At 38.6% G+C, this 26375-nt stretch overlaps 1 protein-coding gene across 1 annotated transcript in view; it reads right to left on the bottom strand.

Annotated features, from left to right (window-relative positions):
- Nucleotides 1-26375, bottom strand: part of LOC102832364 (protoheme IX farnesyltransferase, mitochondrial-like) — a 169014-nt gene that overhangs the window by 49575 nt on the left and 93064 nt on the right. The window contains exon 5 of the mRNA XM_006863513.1: nucleotides 7665-7735. Within this exon, the coding sequence (XP_006863575.1) occupies nucleotides 7665-7735 (71 nt within the window). The remainder of the gene's footprint in view (nucleotides 1-7664; nucleotides 7736-26375) is intronic.

Below are 26375 nucleotides of genomic sequence, written 5' to 3'. Positions count from 1 at the left end.
GGGCAAAATACTGATTGATGCAGAGAGCATCAAAAGAAGTTAGAAGGAATACACAGTCTCTGTACCAAAATAACTGGATGATGTTCAACCATAGAGGAAGAAGTTCCAGCTGCACCAATGACATTGGTAAAAAACAGGGGTCCAGGAACTGATGGAATATAAATTAAAGTCTCTCAACAAGCAGATGCAGTGCTGTAGGTGCTTACCAATCTTTGCTAAAAATTTGGAAGACTGCTAGCTATCTAATCAACTGATTGGAAGAGATCCATACTTGTGCCCGTTCCAAAGAAAGCTGACCCAATGGCATGCAGAAATAATTAAACAATATTATTGATATCAAATTCAAGTAAAATGTGGCTGAAAATAATTAAAAAATGGTTGTAGTAGTACACGAGCAGGAAGCTGCCACAAATTCAAGCCAAATTCAGAAGAGGAGATGGAACTAGGGATATCATTGCTGATGCCAGGTAGATATTGACTGAAAGCAGAGAATCAAAGGCCGTACTGCCTTAGGCAAATCTGCTGCAGATGGATGCGAAAGTCAGACAAAGAATAAAGAAGCCCGTAGAAAAATTGATGCATTTGAATTATGGTGTTAGAGCAGATTAAACAAATCTGTTTTGCAAAAAATACAGCAAGAATGCTCTTTGGAAGTGATGATGGTGAGACTAAGTCCGTCATACTCTGGACATATTACCAGAAGGGAGCATTCCCTGGAGCAGGACTGACACAGTGGCATCAACAATGGGCTCAAGGGTAGGAACAATCTGCAGTGCAATACCAGCCGCTATTTCCTTCTGTTGTGCTATGAGCTGAAACTGACTTGATGGCACATAGCAAGAACACCACAGTTGTGTAACCACCATCACCAAAACATAGAACATTTCTATCATTTGAAAAAGTTCTTTATGTATGCTTCTAGATAGCCAATCTCTTCCCTTCATACCCTAGCCCCTAGTTACTACTGTTCTGCTTTCTGTCACTATACGTTTGGTTTTCAAAAATGGGATCATATAGTATATAGTCTTCGGTGTCTTCTATTTTATTTACTTATTGTTTTCTTCTGTGTCTTTTAATTTTTCACTTCATGTACACTTTTGAGGCATATCCTTCTCACTGCATACCTTAGTAGTGTGTTCTTTTTTTATTACTAAATATCCCACTACATGAATATACCATAATTTGTTTACCCATTCACCAGTTGAGCAACATTTACTTTGTTCTTTTTGACAATAAATTAAGCTGTTATAATATGACCATACTTGTCTTTGTATGGACATTTTCTTTTCTTGGATAAGAAAATAAGGATTAGGGGTACATGTTAAATTTTACCTTTATAGGAACTGCCAAACTGGTTCCCACAGGGACTATACCATTTTGTCATAAATGAGAACTCCCCAGTCGTTTCACATCCTAGCCATCCTTTGGTATTGTCAATTATAAAAACAATTTAAAAAGCTATTCTAAAATAGGTGTATAGTAGTATTTCAGTATGGTTGTAATTTGCATTTTCCCTAATAATGATAAAGATATTCTTACATATTTAATATCTACTTATTCTTTGGTGACGTGTCTGTTTAAATCTTATATTGTTGTTGTTGTTAGAGTCCTCCTTAGAAGCCAAGATGACCAGACTTTGTCTCTCATACTTTGGACATATTATCAGGAGGGGCCAGTCCCTGGAGAAGGAAGGACATCATGCTTGGCAAAGTGGAGGGTCAGTGGAAAAGAGGAAGACCCCCAAGGAGATGGATTGGCACAGTGACAGCAGTAATGGGCTCAGGCATAGGCAACAACTGTGAGGATTGTGCAGGACTGGGCAGTGTTTAGTTCTGTTGTGTATAAGATCGAAATGAGTCGAACTCAACTTGACGACATCTAATGAAAACGACAAGGTTTGCTGACTTGCAGAACCAGCAAGAGCCAAGTGGCTTCAGGTGAGGCTTTATGTTGGAGTAGTGTGTACTGTGGGCATTGATCATCAGCCCTAAAGGAGCCTTGTAACATTGGCTGAGTACAGAGAGGCCTGTCTGGGGGTACAGTGGAGAAGCTGTCCTGAGGTGAACAACTGTGTCCTGAGCATTTCTGACCCTGATTTGTAACCTGTTAACTTACATAATAAACCCCAAACTCTGAGCTCTAAGTGACCACTGAGATAAATTAGAGGGTGGTGGGAAGGTGGTGTATTTTACAAGCTACAATCCTAAGATTGGGAGAAGTGGGGAGAGGGAGCCCTATATTCCGGGCTGCACTCATTGAGAGTGGAATTTATAGGCAGATTTTGTTTTGAAAATAATTTTCAACGATTACACTGGAAAGATGTTCTGTGAGATTTCTCACATTTGTTGTGCCCAAAATGGAACTCCTACAATTGATTTTGGTACACTGATCTTGTATCTTGTGCCCTTGATAAACGTATGACTACTAGTGGCTTTATTGTAGACTCATATAGATCTTCTATGTATTCCAGATTTCATCTGTGAATAAGGAGAACTTCACATATTCCTGTCCCAAACCTATGCCTTCTAATAACTTTTTTCTTGACGTACTGTACTGGTTTAAGACCTTGAGAATAACATGGATCCCATTTCTACAGAATAGTCCACACAACTAAGTCTGGTAAGCATGCTTCCATCACTTTTATGTCTTTGCTATTTTACTGCACAAATCTTCCACTCAAATTCCAGTGGGTTAATTTCACATAAAAACTTTAAATGCATGTTTTACCTACCTTTGTATCTTTGCTCACTATGTTTCTCTTGCCTGGCAGGTGTTTGCTTCATTTATCTACTGAGATGTCCAGGTCTACAACCTCTCTACCTAATCTTTACACTCACTTCCTTTCCATACTAACTCCTACCTCTATTGGAATGGTCTTCTCAGGGTCTTGATGATATAAATCATACATGAGGAGGCTTCCAAAAATCAGGGGGAAAACGGATGAAGAGATAATGGAATTTTTCTATGAACTTCTTGAAGTCTCCTTGTGTATCTATACTGATGTATATCTATACATTTGTATTTCTCTTGCACAAAAGGTCATTTCTACTTCATTTCCCTCCTTGTACCCTAGCAACTAGCATACTTCTATGAACATACAATGCTCTTGGTAAATGTAACCTGAGATGATAGCAGGAGTGAATGACTCACTAAACTTTGAGGCTAGTTTTCATTGAGTGGTTTCTGCTACCAGTGTAATCTTTAATATAATGAAAAATATGCAATGTTCACTCTGAGCCCTCTTACTTGCAATGGTTTTTCCTCATTCTCCCTATCTCTTATAATTAACTTGAATTTCTTTTTTATGTTATCACCTGATAACATTAATATAAAATTAACATAATAGTAAATACATATATTTTAAAGTAAAGCTTGAAAAGTGATGAAAGTTCTATGAACTACTCTGTAAAATTCTAGGGTTTTAAACGTCTTTCCCAAGAATTCACTTTTATGTACATAGTTTCTTGATCTTATTGTTATACTCACACAATCTTAAGAAATAAACAGGATAGAAACCATCCAATTTTACATGAGGATGCAGTCTTGTGGAAAGATTAAGTGACTTGTCCAAACCTAAAGTAAGCTGTTATTGTTAAGTGCTGTCGAGTTGGTTCCGACTCATACCAACCCTGTATGGGGTTTCCGAGGAGCAGCTGGTGGGTTTGAACCGGCAACTTTGAGGTCCAGTGCTTATCCTACAGCACCACGCCAGCGCTCCAAGTTAGGTAACGGTTTTCACTTAGCCACTGATGACCAGATTCAGAATATCTGAAGACTGACATGTTTTCTATGATAGACTTTTTTTTTCTGAGTTGATAATTAACTTTTTTCTGTCACCTCATTAAAGTTGGACTATGCTTCTGATTTTCTAATAAGGAAGTAAATTTCTGTGACACTGATCTTCATGATATCCTTTTGAGTTGGTAGATTTCAGCTTCAATGTCAGTTTCTGATATGGAACATGTGAATTAATTCTGACGTGTGCTCTTTTTCAGAGAATAAAAGGGAGAGCTCAGTCCAACTCCTTCCTCCCAATGTCCATTGTTATTTTTTGCCAGAAATGTCCAAACAGGTTAGTTGACTGTATTTATCTTTTTCAATTGCAAGAAAACATAAGAGTGCAGTTTTAAAAAGGAATTTAGAAGGAGTGTGTATTACAATGCCTACCCATAAACTAATTCAGATACACGATACTTCCCATTTCTGTGTTTTTTTGTTTTCTCTTACAGGCAAAATAAGCATTTGGAATTTATATGAAATAATTCCTGGTGTGGTACTGTAGAACCAACACTGGACTGTGAACCACAAAGTCGTCAGTTCAAATCCACCAGCTGCTCCTTGGAAACCCTATACAGGGTTGACTCGACAGCGTTTAACAACAACAACCTTAAAAATAAAGGAAATTCCGTGATCATTATAAGCCCCTTTTTAAAGTATGGCTTACAGTTATCACCCAGCTGGACAGTTTTCAGAACGGAGCAGTCACTAGTAACAACTCTGCTGGGGCCACAGGCATGAACCAGGACTGCCCGGCTTACCAACACACCCAACCGTTCTATGAGGCAAATCACTCCCTACTTCACCTCTTGATTCTGGCGCCCACTTGATGCTCATTAACATGGACATTGTCTCTCCTTTTTCTTTCCCTGTCTTGGCTTACTCTCTGGATTAAGCTGACCATAAGAGATGTAACCTTGGGCTGTATTGCCTGTCCAGTGTTTCCCCTCACTGCTTGCTTTAAGGACACACATTCCAAGGTTCTCACTGGGATGTGTTCTCTGGTACTTTGCCTTTGTCTTTGCCTGAGGGATGCCTGCTACTTGCTCTTCTCTACAGAAGTGGCTATTGATCATCGTTTTTCTTGAATTTACTGAGGATATTCTTCTTACATCATTATCAAGTGTCCTGTTCTTTAAGAACCACAAGACAGAAATTTGAGCTCTCCGAAGTGGTACTTCCTTGGATGGACAAAGTCTTTGAGAGACTGTTAAGTGTACTTGTTAGGACCTCAGGGAATGAGATTAAATGAGCCAGCACCAAATTCTGGTTCTGCCACTTACTCAGAAAAACAGCATAGGCAAGCTATTGCTTATTCTCTTAAAGCCTCAGTTTCGTATCCTAAATACTGATAGAATTTAACAGCATCTGCCTCATGGTGCGACAGTGAAAATGAAGTATAAACAATACACGTAATGCTTTGTCATTATTATATAACTGATAGCAACAGAAAATGGAGAATGAAATTACGGCTCAAGCTTATTCACAGTAAACTTTTCCTGAGATATTAACAGGATTTAGCCCATATTCTATTTTCCATAATCATGACTTCCATTAGATATTTTTCTGTTTATTAAAAGTATCTGAGGATAACTCATTCTTTCTGGAATCACATTGAACAAGCAAAAACAAAACAAAACAAAAAACCCTCTAGCTTCCCAGTCAACTCTACAAGGTGTTCGGCAGTATGACTGCACCGGGGGCTCCCAATTTCTCAGGACATCACAATGATGAGTCCCCACACATTTCTTGTCTTAGGTGTAACCGCAGTACTTTTACATTTCCGAATAAAATGGTGTTCCTATCAATAGCAATTTTCAAAGTAGAATTCAATCACTTGAAAAAAATTACTGAAAATAGACTGTTTCCATAAATGTTTACAGGATGTCTTTAGAATGGACAAAAACCAATCTGTTTACAAAGGCTGAGATAGCTGTCATCAGCACAGACTTCCAAAGGAATTCTTTTCCAGACTTCCCAATGACAGGGACTCAGTCTTCACATGTCAAATTGTAAAGGAGTCTATAAAGTTGTATAAATTAACAAGGTATGTCACTCCAAATCAAAGCAGATAGTAAATTCCCAAAAGAAAATGACAAATTATGCTAATAAGTATTGTATTTAAATAGCCAATAACTGTTGTGAGTGTGAGAGCCACCAACAGCGAGAAATGTTAATGGATCGCTTAGAAGAGTTTTTTTCTATAACACAGCCACCTATATAAGGTTACTGAAGCTGGAAAGCTTTACAGGAGCAGAAAGCCTCATCTTTCTCCCATGGAGCTGACTGGTGGGTTTGAACTGCTGACCTTGCAGTTGGCAGTCCAGTGCTTATCGTACAGTGCCAACAGGGCTTCTGCAGAGTCACTGGTGGGCTCTAATCACCAACCTTATGGTTAGCGTTTGAGCACGTAACCACTACGCTACCTGGGTAAAGATGAGGCTTTCTGCTCCCTGGAAGATTTAAAGCCTTGGAAACCATATGCAGACGTGCTTTAAGTAGAATCGACTCAACGGCACTTAATAACACCAGGGCAAAGATTATCACTACTTTCCTAAGGACTGTATTTGCTGGGCCTATTCCTACATTCCTCCTGGTTCCAAAGGAACATATGATTGTTATTGAAAATAAAGGACTGGATATAAAATCTAACTCAAATCACTTACCTGTGATTGAATCAGTGGCAAAACCAGGGGGTTTGTTGTTGTTGTTGTTTTGAGATGAGTAATAAGAATTGTGTTCCCCAGCTAAAGAGAAACCACTTTACACAAAAGTATTTCTGACAGTTTCTAAACATAAACATGACACATCATTTTGCTTATACTTCAAAAAAGGAAATAAAATATCATAGATGCAGGTTTTGTTCTTAAATCTGCTTCTAAGAGGAGGTTTCAGAAAGTTTGTGGGAAAATTGAATTAAAAGATAATGGCATTTCCCCACAAATGCTTCAGAGTCCCCTTGTATATAAATTGTCCTTTAAATATATATATATATATATAATGGTATTTAAAATTCACTAGGAAATGAATGGTTAAAGTTAATTTAAAAAATCCTTTTTTTTCAAAGGCTTCTATAATTGCATCTACAATTGTTTTACTTAATTGTTGTTGTTGCTAAGTGTCGTCGAGTCGATTCTGACCCATAGCGACCCTGTAAAGGGTTTCCAAAGAGCAGCTGATGAGCTGGAACTGCTGACCTTGCAGATCAAACGGCTTTGCAGTCTGGCGCGTTAGCCCACAGCACCACACCAGTTAATAAGTGTTATTACTTGATTGAAAACTATTATCCCAATGCATTTTTAAGCTCTATGAAGACACTGCTTGAAAACATGGAGAGAAGGCTTAGAAGAGTCAGTATAAACCATTTGTCCCTTTTTATTCTTCTAAGCCTGTGATATACAGTAGAGTTAAAAAAAAGAATTGTTTTAATGCCGATTTAGAGGTCTTCAGGAAGCAAGATGTTTAATTATTAACCATTAGTGATATTAAAATATTTATATGACTTCTAGGTCTACTTAATTGCATTTGGTAGAAAGGGAAGTGATAGAGGCAGTGCTTCCCGAGGCTTGTAACATCATCATCAGTTTATTTGAAAAAATTACATTTTGGGCATATCTTTCTTCCATGAACTCAGATGGATCTGTCTAAAAATCATTTGTGTTAATGGAATGTTTTTATCTTAAACCACTAGAAAGTAAAACAAAGTCAATATCTCAAAACTGGGTTGAATAATCTGCAAATTATCCCCACAACAAAATGGTAAATGTATGCTCTGTATTAAGTGCTCGGCAGTCAACAGTGGTGTGAAAAGTACTAAGTACCCACACCATTTGCCCGGTTGAAGGTATACTGTGACTTCAGAACTCTAGGTCAAAGACTCAAGTTACCTGATCTGTCCACGAACGAGAGGTCTGTTCTTTGTCCTATTCATGTTTGAATCAAATGGCACCTCAAAGAACTGCAAAAAGATGGAAAAAGACACATATAATGTGAAACACTTCTTCTCCTCTAGCTGCTCAAGTTCCACAAATACTTCCACCATTAAAGCCATTTTAATTCTGACAGTATGAAGGAACAGTCTTGGCACTCTGCGTTAAAATTCTCTGAGACAGATTTTTAAACCTACATGCATTGATTTTTAGGAATATACACAGTTTTAGTTTTGTGCACTTTGAAAACCACTTATTAACTATACAATTCTATTCTTTAAAGCCACTGTGTTGGGTTACATGCATTAGTGTTGCAATGATTTCAGAGTTCTTCACACATTCTAGAGCCTACGATTCAACAAAGAATCAGTCAACTATCAGGGCTGAAGCAAATGAACAACAACAAACATCATTAGGACCGTGAGGGTACACAGTAAGTATGGTACCCATTCCAGTGTGTCTGGGCTGCTGTTGTTAGGTACCACCAAGTCGGTACTGACTCACAACAGAATGACACACTGCCACTTCACAATCGTAGCTTCAGTCTGTTGCTGTGGCCACTATGCCAATCCATCTTGTTGGGGGTTTTCCTCTTTTTTGCTGACCCTCCACTTTACCAAGCATGATATCCCTCTCCAGGGACTGGTCCCCCCTGATAATATATCCAATAAGAGATGTACGAGAGATGAAGTCTGGCCATCCTGACTTCCAATGATCATTCTGGCTGTACTTCTTCCAACACAGATCTGTCTCTTCTTTGGCAGTCTGTGGTACTCCAAAACCCTAATGGACTCATTATTAATGATGGCTGATTTGCCATTACTTTCAACAGCACCACACTTTTACAATATTTAACTTTTCAATCTCAATATCATACCTAAGGATCTAAATGCCAAGTATTCTGAGACACGTGAATTCGTAAGTCTGGAGAGAAATCACAGAGAACTATGCAAGCAGCACAGTCCTAACAGAAGCACTTAATCATTAATGAACACAGTGCAGATACATTATACTTGTACAGGCTGACCACAAGCATTAAAGAGTGATATACAGTTTATAAATTTTTTTTTTTAAAAGCTCTTTGCCTTTAAGAGTCTATATATTCTTGATTGAACTAGTTGAAACTGCATATAAATGAAATGTTTTCTCTTAAATGTTCACATTTCCCTCCATTTCTCGCTTTGCAAATACATCCCATGGGTATTTGAAACATTCTTTCATGACCTGAAATATGAACTACTAATTTAATTTCAGAGGACAAATGAAAATTCCAATGATAAATCCTGTTATTCAAATATATCTGTAAAGTTTTGTCTGGAGTTCTGATGTGTGGCACAGTAGGATAAGCACTGGGCTGCTAATCGTGAGCTTGGCGGTTCAAACCCACAAGTTGCTCCTCAAAGCCCTATACAGGGTTGCTATGAGTTGGAAATGACTCAATGGCACTTAAGAACAACACAATAACAGGTTTTGTCAAAAATAACACAGAAACTCTTGTAACGGTTTTGGCAGTTCTCAAGTTTGTGGGGGTATGTTTGTGTTTAATTCAGGAATTCTAATGAATCATTTAGTTTGGCCGATAAAGGTTATTATCATCTATAAGTTTCTGGCAGGTCAGCAATTCAAAGACGGCAACTGAGGTACTGTTATTACTGTTAAGGTGCTGTAGAGTCGGTTCTGACTCATAGCCATCCTGCATAATGCTTCCAAGGAGTGGCTGATGTGTCTGAACAGTCAACCTTGTGGTCGGCAGTCCAGTGCTTATCCTACAGTGCTACCCCAGGACTCTTGAGAACTGAGGTGTGGAATGTAGCAATTGAACTTCTGGGTGCCATAACTTGGCAGTAGCTTTTGACAGCTATGAATGCTTAAATTTATCAGGAAAAGCAACATTTGGGTAGAAATGCCATGCTACCTCAGACTTACAGCTCATTTCCATGAGGGCCGGACAATTTTTCCTAACACCAAGGATCAGAATGCATCATGTTACTTTATTCTGTTTTTTATGCACTTTCTGTAAGTTTACTGCTTTAGTTTAGCTATTTGTACTACATTTCCAGAACCTAAGACATAGTATATTTAGATGAGAAATTTAAACACTTCAACAGTTGTTTTAGAACCTGTAAGTGGCTTTGGTCTACTCATGTTTATTCCTCTGGTTTTACAACACATTTTTTCCCCCATACAATAAATCACCTCATAATGTTATTATCATTGTCAGTGGCTCTAACTACCCTCACGCTTTGAGTAATATCAAACATAATACACTGACATGAACACAGTTTGGCTCACTGCCCAGGTGATCCCCAGGGGTCACATCTGAACTTTACCTGCGGTCTTCTAGTAGAAGACGCCATTCACTGGGTCTCAGAAGCAGCCATTTAAGACAGGGCCTTACCCCATTCCTGGATACAATGTATGGTTCACTGGGTCAATTAAGAATCTTTCCCAGGGATTTTACATACAAAAGTCTCAGGTTGCCTATGGCCATGGGATTTGGTACAAGCGGCCTGAGGCAAAGACCAAACATTGAGTCCACGGATCAAGATCTCTCCAAAGCTTCACTTCTGCCCTTTCCGGTTTAAGTCAACCTTACACGGATCATCAGAGTCCTTGCATAGACTGATGTGACACTGTAGGAGAAGCTGTGATACTTGATAACTGAACGTTGGTAGTTCAAATCCATCAGCCTCTCCAGGAAACCCGACACAGTGTCGCTTTGAGTTGGAACCAACTCAACAGTAGTTAACAATAACATAGGTCTTTACCTTTTGCCTCCACTGTCCTAACACATGTGAACAATGCAAATTTTTCAAAAATTAGAGCAATAAATAACGAATAACTTCTTGCTTTTGCCTTCAGCAAACAACTTTTGCTTCCTGTTTAGCTTAACATTTCAAGAAAAAAGTTTTTCTCTCAGTTTTCTTTTAAAAATCCACCAATATTTTGGAACATTTCCCATTTTAAAGCTTTTCCTTATTTAAAGTCACTCCTTCATCTTCTTCCTTCCTAGTCTGTCATACATTCCATACTGCTCGCCCTCCGGCATCTCTTTGATCTCTTATACTGCTCAGACTTGTGGTAGGACGGCAGAAACACCAATCACATCAGCACAAAGAACAATGGGGCTTTGTTAGGTCTCACTTCTGGGTTGCACCAGCCCTTAGCAGTAACTAGATTCAGAGGCTCAAATAATGCTATGAGGAGTCTGATACTTTCCATCCCTGGAATATCATTGGCTTAGTTCTGTATAAAGGCTCTTTCCAGCAAGCAGGAAGTGTGTTTCATGAGAGAGCCAGGAGCAAAGACCCTGAACCACCATGGCTCTGCATCGTCACAGCCAGGGGAGCAGGCAATGATTCTGTGAGCACGAGGAGGGTGTAGCTTAAGGAGAGAGGTCAAGAGGTCATGACACAGTTCCCCACTCAAACCACATGGAGCAGCTTCTCTACAGCAACCAACCAACCAACCAACCAAGAACCCCAAACCACTTGCTGTCAATTCTGACTCATGGGAACCACACGTGTGCAGGGTAGAACTGTTCCACAGAGTTTTCATGACTGTACCCTCGGAAACAAATTACCAGCCCTTCTTCACAAGGCACCTTTAGGTGGTTTTGAACCACTAACCTTTAGGTGAATAGCCCAGCATTTAACCATTTGTGACCCCTCAGTCACTCCCAATTTTTCTACAGGAAAGACATTTTTCGTTCCCAGAAGAAAGTGGGGAGATGTTACACAGCTTGATGTGATATGGGCTGCCAAAAGAACCAATTTGTTTTGGAAGAAGTGCAGCCAGAGTGCTCCTAGGAGGCCAAGATGGCCAAACTTCGTCTCTCATACTTTAGATATACTGTCAGGAAGGATGCATCACTGGAGAAGGACATCATGTTTGGTAAGGTGGAGGGTCAGAGAAAAAGAGGAAGACCCCCAATGAGATGGATTGGCCAAGTGGCAGCATCAATGGACTCAAATGGCACCAGTAGTGAGGTTGGCCCAGGATCGGGCAGTGTTTCATTCTGTTGTGCATAAGGTCGCTATGAGTCGGTACCGACTCTATGGCACCTAACAACAGTAAAACTAACAACCTCAAATCATTTCATTTCATACATCATTCCTACAAAACAACTGGTGTCCTGGAAAAGGAGACTCTTAGAAAAAATTCTACTTATCTTTGTCTTATAATTAATTTGGAAACCAATTCAATAGTTCTAATAGAGTTTGCTGTTGCTAATTGTCTCCAATTGGTTCTGACTCACAGCGACCCTGTATAGGGTTTTGGAGATTTTCAATTTTTGAGGGAGCAGAGAGTCTCATCTTTTTCCCGAGGAGTGGCTGGTGGACTCTAGCCATAGACCTTGCAGTTCGCAGTCCAGTGCTTATCAGATGGAGCCACAGTGCTCCTGCTATTAGGAGTAATAAGTGCATCATTTTTCTCCTCATAGTCAACTGATGACAATATACAGTACTATTATACCAATGGACAAATACCTACTAGGTACCTGTTACAGGATTTGTGCTTTTCTACTCTACCATGTTTTTATATTGGGTTACTATTACTCATCTAGTTTATACTCATATGTTAAGTAATTATGACACTACTGAACTTTGTGATTTATAATAGCACATATACCAAAAGTGAAGAGAAACATAACTTGCCTCTAGTGATGAACTTTTAATTTCTACTTTGATCCATTCATTATATCTTATGCAAAAAGCAGATACACTCTAGAGATGTTGATAAGATAGACTAAGAACATACTGTATTTGCTACCGAGGTGTAACTTTTCTTCCCAATCCTAAATAACAAACACAACACTATTCTAAAGACTCCATAGAAAACAAACATGTGGGCCTTGTCAGAATTGTTTTCAATCCATCTTCTCAATGCTGTCAACAAGTGTTTGTCATTTCAATATGGATCCCGGCTTCCAGGTCCAAGATAATGTCTCAATCAATCTCAAGCCAAGTTAAAAGGGATGTTAAAAAAAATAAATACAGGACAGGGAGAGGCACCTTATTCAGAGAAGTCTACAGACCATTAATTTTAGCTTACAAATCAGTTCAGATACCTAGTCAGTCATTATTACTTGGTAGTTACCAATGCCTTATCTAGAAATACACACATTAAGTTGGATTCCGTGTTCTCATTCATTTTCTCCCCTATATAACACTGGAAATTCTGTACGTATGTGTGCTTCGGCATGCATCAGAAATAGCTTTTTACCTAATGTGGTGACTGGGGCAATGTTTGACTCTAACATGTTACTCAAGCTGTAACATGCAATCACAATACTCATTAAACTGCATTTTAAGGCTTTGCTGTGAAAGGGGGGAAAAAAAAAAATGGAAAAGGTCTAAAAGTTCACCCAGCATTTATTCGAAATCCAAAGTACCACATCCTAAAAATAAAACAACCCAGGAGGTTACACTGGTCTTCACCTTCCAGCATCACTGCTGTGGAACTGACCGACCCCTTTCTGCTGCCAGGGAATACATAAAAAGTATTTACAATACTGTATCTGCTTAGTGAGATTTGGGTGATTGATTATTCTGTAACTTTTTATGTTTTTCTGTTGTCTGTAAAGACCAGGTGTTTTTTACTTAGGAGGAAACCATGGTAAGGTAATCCCTCTACTTGGTATATATCCTCACGAAATAAGAGCCATGCCACCCATGTGCCACTGTACCCTTCAGGTCTGGAACGGAACTCACCCTTGTGACCCAATTCTCGGCCACAGGGTAAATAGGTATACAGGGGACCAACAACACTAGTAAGGTATGCTCACCATGGAAGATCAAATGGGCAATGTTTACCTAAGCACAAAATCCAGAAAGGTTTGGGGAAGAGGATGCAATGGGGATAAGAAACACCCACAAGAAGTAGTAGACATCTGGTACTTCATGGAGGGGACAGCGATCACAGGCAGGAAACAAAGTGTATGATTTGTTGAGTGTAAAACTGATGATCTGCTCTGTAAATCAATTGTAAGAAGAAAAGAAAAATAACAACATAGTAAGAAAGTTTACTTACCTGATCCAAAATCTGGACAAACCCCCATTAGGCTAACTAATAAAAAATTCCTAAACTGCTGTTATATAAAACCAACACTAACAGAGTCTTGGTGTGGCACTGTGGGTTAATGCGCTGGACTACAAAGTCGGTTTGAACCTCAAGGTCGGCGGTTCAAGCTCACCAGCCGTTGCTCAGAAAGCCTATACAGGGTCGCTATGGGTTGGAACCTACTCACCGGCACTTAAAAACAACACCAATACTAACAGCCTCTCCCACCATCAATTCTCTAGGAGCCACTTTGTTGTTGTTGTTAAGTGCCGTCGAGTCGGTTCCGACCCATAGCGACCCTGTACAGGGTTTCCGAGGGTGTAAATCCTTACGGGAGTAGAAAGCCTCATCTTTCTCCCGCGGAGCGGCTGGTAGTTTCGAACCGCTGACCTTAAGGTTCGCAGCCCGATTCGTAACCACTACTAGGAGCCACTAGGTGGGAAAAGGGCTGAAAAGTTGGCTGTCTGAACCTACTTGGCCTGGCCAACTGCTTCTGAAAAGTCACAACCTTGAAAACTTTAGGAAGTAGTTTCAGTTTACACACACATATGAGTTAGACTCAACTAAACAAAAATGAACAACAATCATCAATTCTCACAAAACAAAGTGATTTTTTTGCAAAGCAAACCTGGGTACATGATTTCATAGAATAAAACGCTTTCCTGGCTGCTCGCTACCCCCAAAATAAAGATAAATGCTCAGACTCTGGCTCGTTTTTCATCACCCTGGGATTTTCTCTTGCCCTTTCCTCTCATAATTCTGCACTGCTTTCCAGATTCTCAGGGGCCTTCAGATGCTCTTACTCCTGCCTGTACTGATCCACCATAATGAGTATGCCACATGGAAATTATCTGAGAGCCTGCCTTTTTCTGTGTGTTTGCCGGAGCAGTTGAGCTGCACTTAAAAAAGCCACCCTGCACAGAGAATTTATTATACATTACACATTCATAATCACCAACTTTAATGGGCTTTACCCCTACCTGGTAGTTTTACTATATTTCTCTAGTCAACACGATGCCCTCCTCGCTACATCTGATATCCCCCTATTTCCACGCTTCTATGTTCAGTACATGAAATGGCCTTCCTTCTACTTTTCTGAACACTGTGCCATTGAGTCGGTTCGACTCCTACTGGCCCTGTACAGGGTTTCTAAGGAGCAGCTTGTGGGTTTGAACTGTCGATTTTGTGTTTAGCAGTCTAGTGTTTATCCTATAGTGTGACATCTGCGTACTCCCTTGTTTTTCCAAAGGTCACCCCCACCACTGTGAGCCTCTCCTCTCCTACCTTCGGGCTGTCCCTCTACCTGGGCTGGTCATCCTGTCCTCTCCAGCCTCCTAAGAAACTAGCTCCATCAACTATCCCTCTTCTCTATGGCACAATTAGCCTCTTTTTGAGTTGGATCATTTCCATCAATATCAAAATACACTCAATTTCCCTCTACCTCATCCCCTCCTCAAAGTTCCATGCAGCTCCCTAATGCCACTATCTAACTTAAGCACAGATTATCATTTGGAAATGAGAAAAAAGGGTCTTTACTCCCGATAGACATGAAGTTTGGGGCTCATATGTGAACTAGAAGGCTCGGCAACAAGGGGCTTCTTCACAGGGTATGGTTAGGAGCCTTCTAAGACCTCCACATAAACTCAAAGGAGTTTCTACACTAACAATTGTCAAAGACAACACTTCCATCTTTGCAAAAAAAAAAAAATAATAATAATAATAGTTTTTTAAACATGTTACTTGTTGAAGATCAGTTTTGAAGAACAAGTAAATGCATTAGTAGACTACTAAAGGCTACTATTTTGAACAGATTATTTGGTGTGCAAATTTTTTTTTAAAGCGTTTGAATAGGGCTTAATAGATTAGAAAGTTTCCCTTAATTAATCACACTTCACATAATCTTATATGTGTAAAAAGCTATAATAGTTAATACGTTTTTGCAGATTTCTCCACAGCTATAAAACAAAATGGGCACACTAACCGATAATTCTATCAATAACAAAATAATATGACAAGAGTTTGACCTTGGAATCTGCTCCCTAAGGTACTATAAAGAGTTTAAAGTGGTACCATTCAAACAAAATCATAACATAAACATTTTTAATAGATAAGAAATAAGTAAAATTATCTTTATCTAGGTCTCTACCGCAGAAGAGTGATAGGATACTTGAAAAGGATAGACCAGGTGTAGAGCAATAAAACTGGCAAATCTACAGAGGTTCAAATACTACCATAATATACATCTGGTCAAAGTGAGGTAGAGGTGGAGGCTAGAGAAATCATTAAGCAATCTGAGAACTCCTAAACAAAGAAACTGTAAAATTCTGAACTATAAAGCAAAGGAAACACACTTAATCCCTTAGGAGTTGCAGTATGTATTTCAACTTGCTTATCCCTTCTCTCTTAAGGACCCGGTAATAGACCCAAACCGGGAGTGACACAGTATCTGCACTGCACACATGCGGGCGGGCACAAAGCCAGCCTGCTCCAGCACTCTTGGCACCTGTTGGTTTAATCATCAGCAGAAGCAGTGCTCTACACAACAGAGACAAAGGGAGAGCGGCAAATAAAAGGGGAGGCCAAAGGCAGAGGAGAAAAAGATATGTCTTGTTCATTTTGTCTACCAAAGAACATATACCTCTAAAAAATTGTTACGTGATCTTGCTATGATTTGGAACCGACTGGAAGGAACTTAACACCAATCTTTCTGTAAATTTTCAATAACGCATTGAAATAGTCACATTTCCTGAACTTTAGCTCCTGCACAACTGAAACAGACAATAATAAATAAAAATAAGCAGCATATGTGGTTTGTTAGGGAGGTGCCGCCTTTCTACTCTGTCTGTAAAGTGACTTGAAACCTCTCTTTAACGACCTTGTTCATTAATTCCATCTCTGAGGTGAAAATTATAGCAAGTTTCAGCTTTAGGAAAACGTCTCTGCATGCTATCCCATAACCCTAAAATATTCTCTTCTCGATTCTCTAAAAATACTTACACTTTAAAAAAATCTCCAGGTTTAGATAGTACGTGTTGTCAAGCAAATATATTGTAAAATATGCCTTTCTAGGAATTTAAGAAGAAAAAATATAAACAGTGACCAGAAACAATGGCTATTTGCCATGTCATCACTAAATAAGGCTTGTAGTAAGGATACAAAATGGTCCAAAAAGTATAATGGGAGAGATTTTCAAAGAGCAGGCATTAACTGGAATGTTTCTGACAGCTTTTCACAACTATTTCTGTGCCTAAATTCCCACTGCTTTTCTTAGAATCTTATTGCTAGAAACCCCTTAATTCTGTATCTGATAAATTCAGAATATGTATGTCAGTATAACATTGGCCCATATACAAGACAGAGTGGGGAATATGGTTCCTTTGCTGAAAGATGTGAAACGGCTGAAAATCCTTATAGCCGGCGAGACATTTGTCATGCACAACGGATAGGATGTTGGGTAATTTCCCAGAACCCTCAAAAGTTTAAGCACATAGCTTCTTTCCTGAGAAGCCAAACAAAAAACTGAAACATGTGTTATAAGCACAGTCACTGTGTTTTAAGAGAGCAATTTGTACATTATCACCTTACAGAATGATCCAAAAGTAACAAAGTGGTCAATTCAAGCAAGCAAAGCTTTCAATACATGGATAAAATAATTCCAGTCCTCCTGTTACAGCAAACCTGGAAGAAATGTTTACTTTCCTAAGACATGTAGGTAAAAACAAAAATCCAAATTATTAGGAGTTCTAGAAAAGACATTACAGGGCGCAAAGTTTCCATTTTGAAATTTTCAATGGTACCTTATTTTTTAAAACTTTTACTTTAACTAATTAAACTGGCATAGAGGGATATTAAAAACTTCTAACTTTTTTGTCAAAGACCAATTTACTCCCAGAAACCAGGCAAACATTTTTATGTGCTGATAAATTAGAGTAGTTGATATGTGATGATGGTTTTATTAATATGTTTATACAGCTTGAGAAATGGTATTTGGTCATCAGATCCCAATATTTTTAATGATTACAGTAGATTATATGTTTACATACATTAAGCCTATCTAGGACATAGTTTTCTGTCTCAGAGACAATTCTCAGACTATACAGAATGTTTATTTTCTGGGTCTCTATAACTATACACGTAAATAGCAATTTAATGTTTTTCACATACATGAGTCAAAAGGAATCTTAATGTCATAGCAAAATACTTTCAGAGAAGGTTTTAATCTTACAAACTAAATTTCTTTTGAGTTCTAAACTATAGATTTCAGGATATTAGAAGGCAGGTTTTCAAAGAATAGTGATATCCTTCTTCCCTTTCTTCCGATTGCCATGGTCATGCAGTGAAGCAGTAGAAGGAATGTTTCTCATATTAGGGATTACTGTTGTTAAGCACAGTCCAGTCGCTTCTGACTCATAACGACCCTGTATAGCATTTCGGTCAACCTTGCAGTTCCGTGTTGATCCTACAGTGCCACACCAGGACTCCACAAAAAAACCGAAACTCATTGCTATAGACTCCAACTGACAGAAGCTTATCTTCTAGAATGTCTCATTGGGTTTCCAAGGCTATCATCTTTACAGAAGCAGACCGCCACATGGTTCTTCTGTGGGGTGGCTGGTAGGTTCAAACCCCCAACCTTTCCTTTAGCAGTTGAGGGCTAAATGAGCAGTACATCACCAGCGTGGTGGTTATGTGCAGTAGAGGGTTTCTAAGGCTGTAAATCTTTACAAAAGCAGGAAGACTCATATTGCTTCCGTGGAGCAGCTAGTAGTTTTGAAGTACTGATCACACAGTTGGTTAGCAGTCCAACTCATAGCCCACTATGCTACCAGAGCTCCTTAGGGCTCATGTATTAGTGATACCAAAAACCAAAACAAATCCAAAGCTATCAAGTCGATTCTGACGCACAGCGACCCCCTAAGGGCAGAGTACAACTACTCCTTAGGGTTTTGTAAATCTGAACAAAGCAGCCTCATCTTTCTCCCATAAGTGGGTATATTCTAACATCAAAAGATAAAAAGATGATGCTAGGCTAAATTCTTAATAATATCAAAAGTCAGAATTTATAGATAAAATAATTTAAACTGTGTTTGAATGCATTTCTAATCAGATATTTAACTTTAAACTTGGACCAACTACTAGATCACGTACTTTTTCTATTATATGACGACTGTTGTTGTTATTAAGTGATGTCGAGTGGGTTCAGACTCATAAATGTTTTTATAAGGTAATTGTTTACAATGTCAAATTACCTAAAACTAACTATTTTAGCATATCAAATTGATAAGTTGGCGTTGTAGGACAAGCAGTGGACTGCTAACCTCAAGGTTGGCAGTTCAAATTCACCAGCTCCGAAGAAGAATGACAGGCTTTCTGCTCCCGTGAAGACTTACAGACTCAGAAATCCTATATAGGGTCGCTGTGGGTTGGAATCAGCTGGATGGCACTGTAGGACAAGCTTCTCTGAAACCCTTCACAGGGTGGCTCTGAGTCCGAAGTGGCTCGACAGCCCAGAACAACAACAACCAACAGTGACTTTGACTAAAATCGTTCTTATATTTAATTATAAGCATGATGTTGTGAAGTACTGCTGAGTTGATTCTGACTCATAGCCACCCTGTAGAGGATTTCTGAGACCTTAAATCTTTGCAGGAGCAGAAAGTCTCATCTTTCTCCCACGGAGATGCTGCTGGGCTCACACCGTGGACCTTGTGGTTTCGCAGTCCACTGCTTATGGCAGGGAGCCACACCACAGCTGTCCCATAAATCACTGCAAGTCAGTTTCGGATACCAAATACTGGAGACAATGCAAAATCCTCCTAAGTACTGCCCAAGACTCCAAATGTACCACCCACCTATCCCCATGCCGTCGATTCTGAGTCATAGCGATCCTACATGACCGAGTAGACATGCTCCTCAGGGTTTCTGAGACCCTCAGTCTTTAAGAAGCGAATGGCCTTTTCTTTTCTGCTGAAGTTGGCGGTGGGTTTGAAATGCCAACTTATGATTAGCAGTCCATAGTTTAGCCCACTGTACCACCATGGCTCCTTTTCAAATGTACATATATTTGTAATTTTTCCACTTTGAGCCATGTTCAGGAATGGTGTAGCGCTGTAGAGTTAGCACTGGACTTCGAACCACAAGGTTGGCAGTTTAAACCCACCAGCTGCTCCTTGGAAATCCTACACAGAGTCACCACTATGAGTCATAACTGACTCAATGGCACTTAACAATACCACCACCACAATCACTAAGCAACTGTTCCACTTTTATTTCATTTTATTGCCAAGAAACTCTACTTACTTAGGCATACCAAGAAAAAAATTGCTAAGTGATTTCATTATTTCTTATGAAAGTCTCAAGAATCAAACTATAAAACATAGTAGTGTACATTCTCAGCTACAGATTTAGTAAATTTGTTGTAAATGTTATAATTGACAGGTACTGGCTAATATCATGAGGGTTCATTAACATGTTGGTCTCTCAAAATAACCATTCACAACTTTGTCAAAGTAGTCAAAATCTATGGTGAGTCTTGTAGTGGAATGAATTCAACAGGTAAGCACAATTTAGAACACCAATGGGGCAGTACCTTTTTGATGTTGAGAACTACAGCAACTCACTGACTGACTCCCTCTTTTAAAAAATCAAGAACTATTTACTATGATTGTTGTTGTTGTTGTTAAGTGCCGTCGAGTTGATTCCGACCCATAGCGACCCTGTATAGGGTTTCCAAGGAGCAGCTGGTGAGCTTGAACTGCCGACCCTGCCGTCCAAATGGCTTTGTAATCTGGCGCATTAACCCACAGTGCCACACTAGATTAGTTGTTACTTACTGAAGGTTTACTATTTCTCTAAGCTTTTTGTGCATTATCTCATGTAATAACCCTCATCTTATGTTAAGCCTCTTCATAGCACTATTGTAAATACTACCATCAGTAGCAGGAAACTGAGGCCCAGACAAGTAAAACAACTGACACAAGGTCACACATCTTGGATCTGAACCTAGGCAGTCTGATTCTAGAATATAATCACTGCTCTGTGCACACTATCGTACAGGACTGCTAACTGACAGGTGGGTGGTCCAAGCCTACTGGTCTCATTGGGGAAGAAAGATGTGGCAGTCAGCATCCATCAAGATGGTTGTTAAGTGCCAGTGAGTTGGAGCTAACGCATAGCAACCGTATGTCAAGGGTCTCCAAAGAGTGGCTGATGGGTTTGAACTGCCGATCTCGCGGTTAGCAGTCTAGTCATTATCCTACAGTGCCGCAAAGATTACAGTCTTAGAATCCCTATGAGGGCAGTTCTCCTCTACCGTTACTATGAGTTGGAATGGACTTGAAGACAATGTGTTTTTCTGTTTGTTTTGTTTGTAATAGTTGAGCAGGCAATAGCTTGATGAGGAAGAATGTAAGGCAATAAAACCCTGGTTAGAGCTTAAGGCCTAGCTATGGAGATAAGATACTTGATTTATGAAATCCTAAGGAGCTCTGGTAAGGAGCTCTGGTAGCATAGTGGTTACAAATTGGGCTGTGAACCACAAGGTCAACAGTTCGAAACTACCAGCTGTTTCATGGGAGAAAGATGAGGCTTTCTGCGCCCGTAAAGATGTACAGCCACAGAAACCCTGTATAGGGTCACTATGAGTCGGGACCGACTCCACGGCACATAACAACAAGACCCATAGAAATGCAGAAAATAACTGCCAATAATGGGTTGAGAGGAAGGACGGACTATGATTTGCAATACTGGTACATCCAAAGTTTGGCTTGCCAAGCACTGAGGTGCAGGGCATCTGAGAATTTGTAGCAGAAATCTGTCGACTTATATAGCTAGCACACAAGAACTAGTAGGGCTAAGCCTTTTCCAAGTAAGAGATGTCAACTTAAAAAGACAAGAGCCAAGAGCCCTACCACCAAGACTTACAATAAATACCATTTGGAAGATAATATGGAAAACATGTTTCAGCCAATTTTACTCTGTTCTAAAAGAATTGGCATGCTTACTTAACTCACTTATAAATTATTGGGCCTAATTTAATAGCCAACAACATGCACTTAGTTAATGTAAGCTTGTCTCTATCTGTCTAATGGAATATGTATAATATTTTAAAAGTATGTTTCCAAATAATATTTAATGATAAAAGTTAGTGGTTTGGTCTTAAATGAAATAACATCACATTATGATATGCTAAGATAAACATTGGACTGCTCGCTGAAACATCAGCAGTTCAAAGCTACCCGCTGCTCCTTGGAAACTATATAGAGTTGCAATGAGTTGGAACTGATGCGATGGTAATTAACAACAGCATACAAAGGGCGCTACCTACTTGTCTGTGAGTAATAAAAACGATTAGACAACAGTTAAAAACTAGTATATGAGGGCAGAGTGATGTTATTCCTTCTAAGGAAATTTTATTCATGTGTGTCCCTTTAATAATCACCACTTCAGGAATATTTGAAAGAATAAGAATCCGAGTATTGAGATGTATTTTATTTTCATTTAGTAAGATTTCTTAGTTATAGAAATAAGTTAAGGGAATGTATTGAATTGCCTTTCCCCTTCATTCAAAAATGGCTCTGAGGAAATCTCAACATTTTATCTAAATACTAATCTATATTGGCAAGGGAAAAACAGGAGTAGACAATTTGCTTATAGGGTAAGCATCCAATACTTGGAAACAATAATGATTTCCCAATAATAAGCAGCAGGGAAATTTCCTCCTAGAATGACAGGACTCAAATCCTCCTGGACCTTTGATATCTGATATATTAATCAACCTCCTCAGTGCTATTTACTTTAAGAAGTTCTAGAAAATTTATATAAGCATAAATTGGAATCCTAAGCACACTCTTTTAGCAACATTATTTTTAAAGTTTTCTGTTTTTAAAACATTAAATATACAAAGAACTTAGAAGCTCTGTTAGTATAGTGGATTACTAGTTGGGGTAATTGCAAGGTCTGCAGTTCGAATCCACCAGCCGCTACACAGGAGAGAGATGAGACTTTCTGCTCCTGGAAAGGTTTAGAGCCTCGGAACCGATAGAGGGTCATTATGAGTCAAACCAACTTCATGGCATATAACCCCCACCACTACCTCATAGAACTACTTTTATTTCCTCAGTGTTTTAAAAAGAGGTATAAATATTTACTTTCATTCATAATATACTAATTTCCCCCCAAAAAAAAGAATTTCTGGGAAAAAAGATATCATTTTTGATCCCACCATTCAGATATAATAGTACTATATATACCATCATGACCTAGTACTTTTTATTGAACACAAACATCCTATGCCATTTAAAAATTATTTGAACACATGGTTTTTATGATGCTGTATAGTATTTCAATGAACGTATTTTAACCGAGCTCACTTTTGTATGCTGAGTTTATACCTAACATATTTAGAAAATAAACATATTTTGATAACTTAGAAAAACATTTCTAGAAATGTAATCTCTGGGTTGAAGGAAATGCACATTTTAAGAATTGTAAAGTATACCTCCAAAACTTCCCTCCAGAAAGATCTTTCCAATTTACAAACTCACCAGTAGCAAGAGGGCAAGCCTTCGGTTACACTCACCAGCTCTGGGTATAACAATTACAACAAAACAAAACACTAGAAACTTCTTTATCCATTTAATTGCCCATTACCCTACCAAACATCAGATAGCATTCTCATAGATTTAAAATAACAACAACAACAAAATTCTTAGGACAATGTAATTAAGTATGAAACTCATGTAATTTGAAATAAATAAATGAATAAATAAAGAGAAAGGATTTCAACACAGGATGTAAACTAAACCCTACAATGTTTCACAAGAAACTTAATAAAATGCTTATTTTTAAATGAAGAAATCAGTACTTGCAAATATCTGTATGAAAAGACTAAGATTAGACATATTTCTCTATGACTCATGTACTGGGAAGAAAGTGGCATGAAATTCTTTATTCTGCTGAATTTATAATTAGGAAATACTGAAAAATCTAAACTAGTACAGACATATGAAAGTCACTCTAAGTTTTGATATGATAAATCATCTGCCTATCAAGAACACAAGTAAGTATAGTACCCAAACAACTGGGGTTTCAACTGTATTTTAAGGCTAGGTATTTCCTGAAACATCAACAGCAACCAAGGCAATTATAAAGGGTAAGCAAGCTAGAAATGAACAAGAGCAAATCTGGACTTCATTTGTTATAGCAAGAAGAATCTGCATCAAGGTAGACCTAATGGCCTCACTTTGAAAGACGCCCTGCCATTACTTCAAGTCGAATGGGTAAGTCACAGCTCACGTTTCTGTCGTCTCTGGGAATTAAGATGTTTCATATCGGTGAATTTTCTAGATGGATGAAGTAATTAGGTAATTTCTGGCTTCTAATACACAAATACTTTTCAAATTAAAACCAGTTTTTGATGGATATGTTTCTAAAATGTCTTGTATTACCATGTTTTCTAAACAATTTACTGAACAACACTTGACCTTGTTTTCAATGGCTCAGGACGTATGCCTTCATATTAGACTGCTCTAACTGCTATACTTTCCCAAACAAACTACCTTTATCCTAAACAAGTGTCCTGGCGTGGAGCTGTAGGGTCAGTGCTGGACTGCCAACCACAAGGTCAGCGGTTCAAACCCACCAGCTGCTCCTGGGAAACCCTATACAGGAATCAACTGGATAGCACTTAACAACTTAACATTAGCATACAATAAACCAATAAATACTTTGTTTTCATCCTCTATTGGTGCTGTGGGTTACAGCACTGGACTCCAAGTTGGTTTGAACTGCAAGGTTAGTGGTTCAAGCTCACCAGCTGCTCCTTGGAAACCCTATACAGGATCACAATCTACCAGATGGCTCTTAACAACAACAATCTTTTATCTCTGGAATCCTGGTGTGATGCTGTAGTACAAAGCACTGGAATGCAAGGTCAGTTTGAACCACAAGGTCAACTCAGAACTGAGTCGGAACTGACTTGATGGCACATAACAACAATATAATCTGTACCATACCTATTCCTCATTTATTGACTCTCCCTCCTTTATCTGACATTCCATATTCATGATGTTAGGAAAAAAATCTACTATCCAACTATTCTGTGCAATAGCAACATCGATCTGGTAGTAACAAACCCCACTGGCTGTCATGGTTACAGTGTTGTGCCAGTCTTGGCTGGCCATGAGTCTCAGTGGTTTGGCAGGTGTGTCTAATACGTAATTCAGAAGTCAAGTCACGATGTAGTCAGTCTCTATTTTTTGCATAACACCGATTTTCGCACAACGACCTGGTCATTGGAACCTAACCATGTTGATAAGTGAGGAGTGGGTGTATGCTGAAGACAAAGGGTTACAAGAAAATCTCTTAATAAAACCAATACACTATACTGCACAGGAAAGAGATGAGTGTTCCATGCAAAATTTATAAAATTGTGCCTATGCAAAAAAAAAAAAAACGTTGGAGTCCTGGTGTGAGGCTGTGGGTTAATTCGTCAGACTGCAAAGCTGGTTGAACTGCAAGGTCAGGGGTTCAAACTTACCAGCTGCTCCTCGGAACCCTATACAGGGTCGCTATGGGTAGGAACCAACTTGACAGCACTTAACAACATTAAAAAATTATGAGTTTTCTTTTTATTATTAATGGCTACATATAGGGCAATAACTGAAGTCTCATCATATATCTAATTTTAATATTTTATAGGTTGATTTAAAAACATTTTTATGTGTGTAGTTTATATATTATTGTCTTTTATTTAAAGAAAGAAAAAAAAATGATGCTGTGCTTGGTCACATGAATAGATTCAAAATGCATTTTTAAAACACAAAGAAATGTCAGTATCCTGATTGTGATGGTGTAGTAGATTGCACAAGAAGCTACATTTAGGGGAAACTTGGTAAAAGGTACATTGAATCTTTCTATATCAATTTTTACAACTGTATGTGAATCTACACTGATCTCACAATTTAAAGAATTTAATAAAATCGCAAAAAGACATTTAATGTACCCATACCTAGTCATATTTTCTGCTATTTAAGTAAATGGCATTACTACTTTTTAGCTTTTTGCTAGGTTTTTAAATCCTCTCCAACAGTACATTACACTAACACATGTTCTTTAGAAACAGGTTTAATCTCCTTTTTATGCACTTGCTGGTCCTCTCTGGAGGTGAAAACATCTGTGCCCCACATACGAAGCAAAATTAGGCACCTTACAGAGTTATTCTGTGCTCTGACTCTGAAACACTATCTGTCAGAGGTGGATGTTTTAAATCTTCCCATGTGAACAACCATTAAGACCCAGTTAATTTGTACCAGAAAACTAACATTTTCTAACATACAAGTTGTATACTAGATGTCATGAGGGTTAATTTAAATAATGGCCAATAAAGAAGATCTATTTCTTTACATTCTATTTTTAAGGAGCGTATGCTTCCTTACTTTTAATTATGATCAAAGCTTTTTAATTTTACTTTATTAATTAGTCATTTTTCCACCAACTATACTGACCTCCATTTAACTTTTCTCTTTTTTTCATATAGCGCCACTTCATAGTTTTAACAAAACTTTGTATTTGCAATAATAGCAGGCACTTAAAATGCTTCATAGC

This window comes from Chrysochloris asiatica, unplaced genomic scaffold, assembly GCF_000296735.1.
Source record: "Chrysochloris asiatica unplaced genomic scaffold, ChrAsi1.0 scaffold00054, whole genome shotgun sequence".
Lineage (NCBI taxonomy): Eukaryota > Metazoa > Chordata > Mammalia > Afrosoricida > Chrysochloridae > Chrysochloris > Chrysochloris asiatica.
The sequence above is the reverse complement of the archived record's forward strand: the minus strand, read 5'-3'. Positions and strand labels throughout refer to the sequence as shown.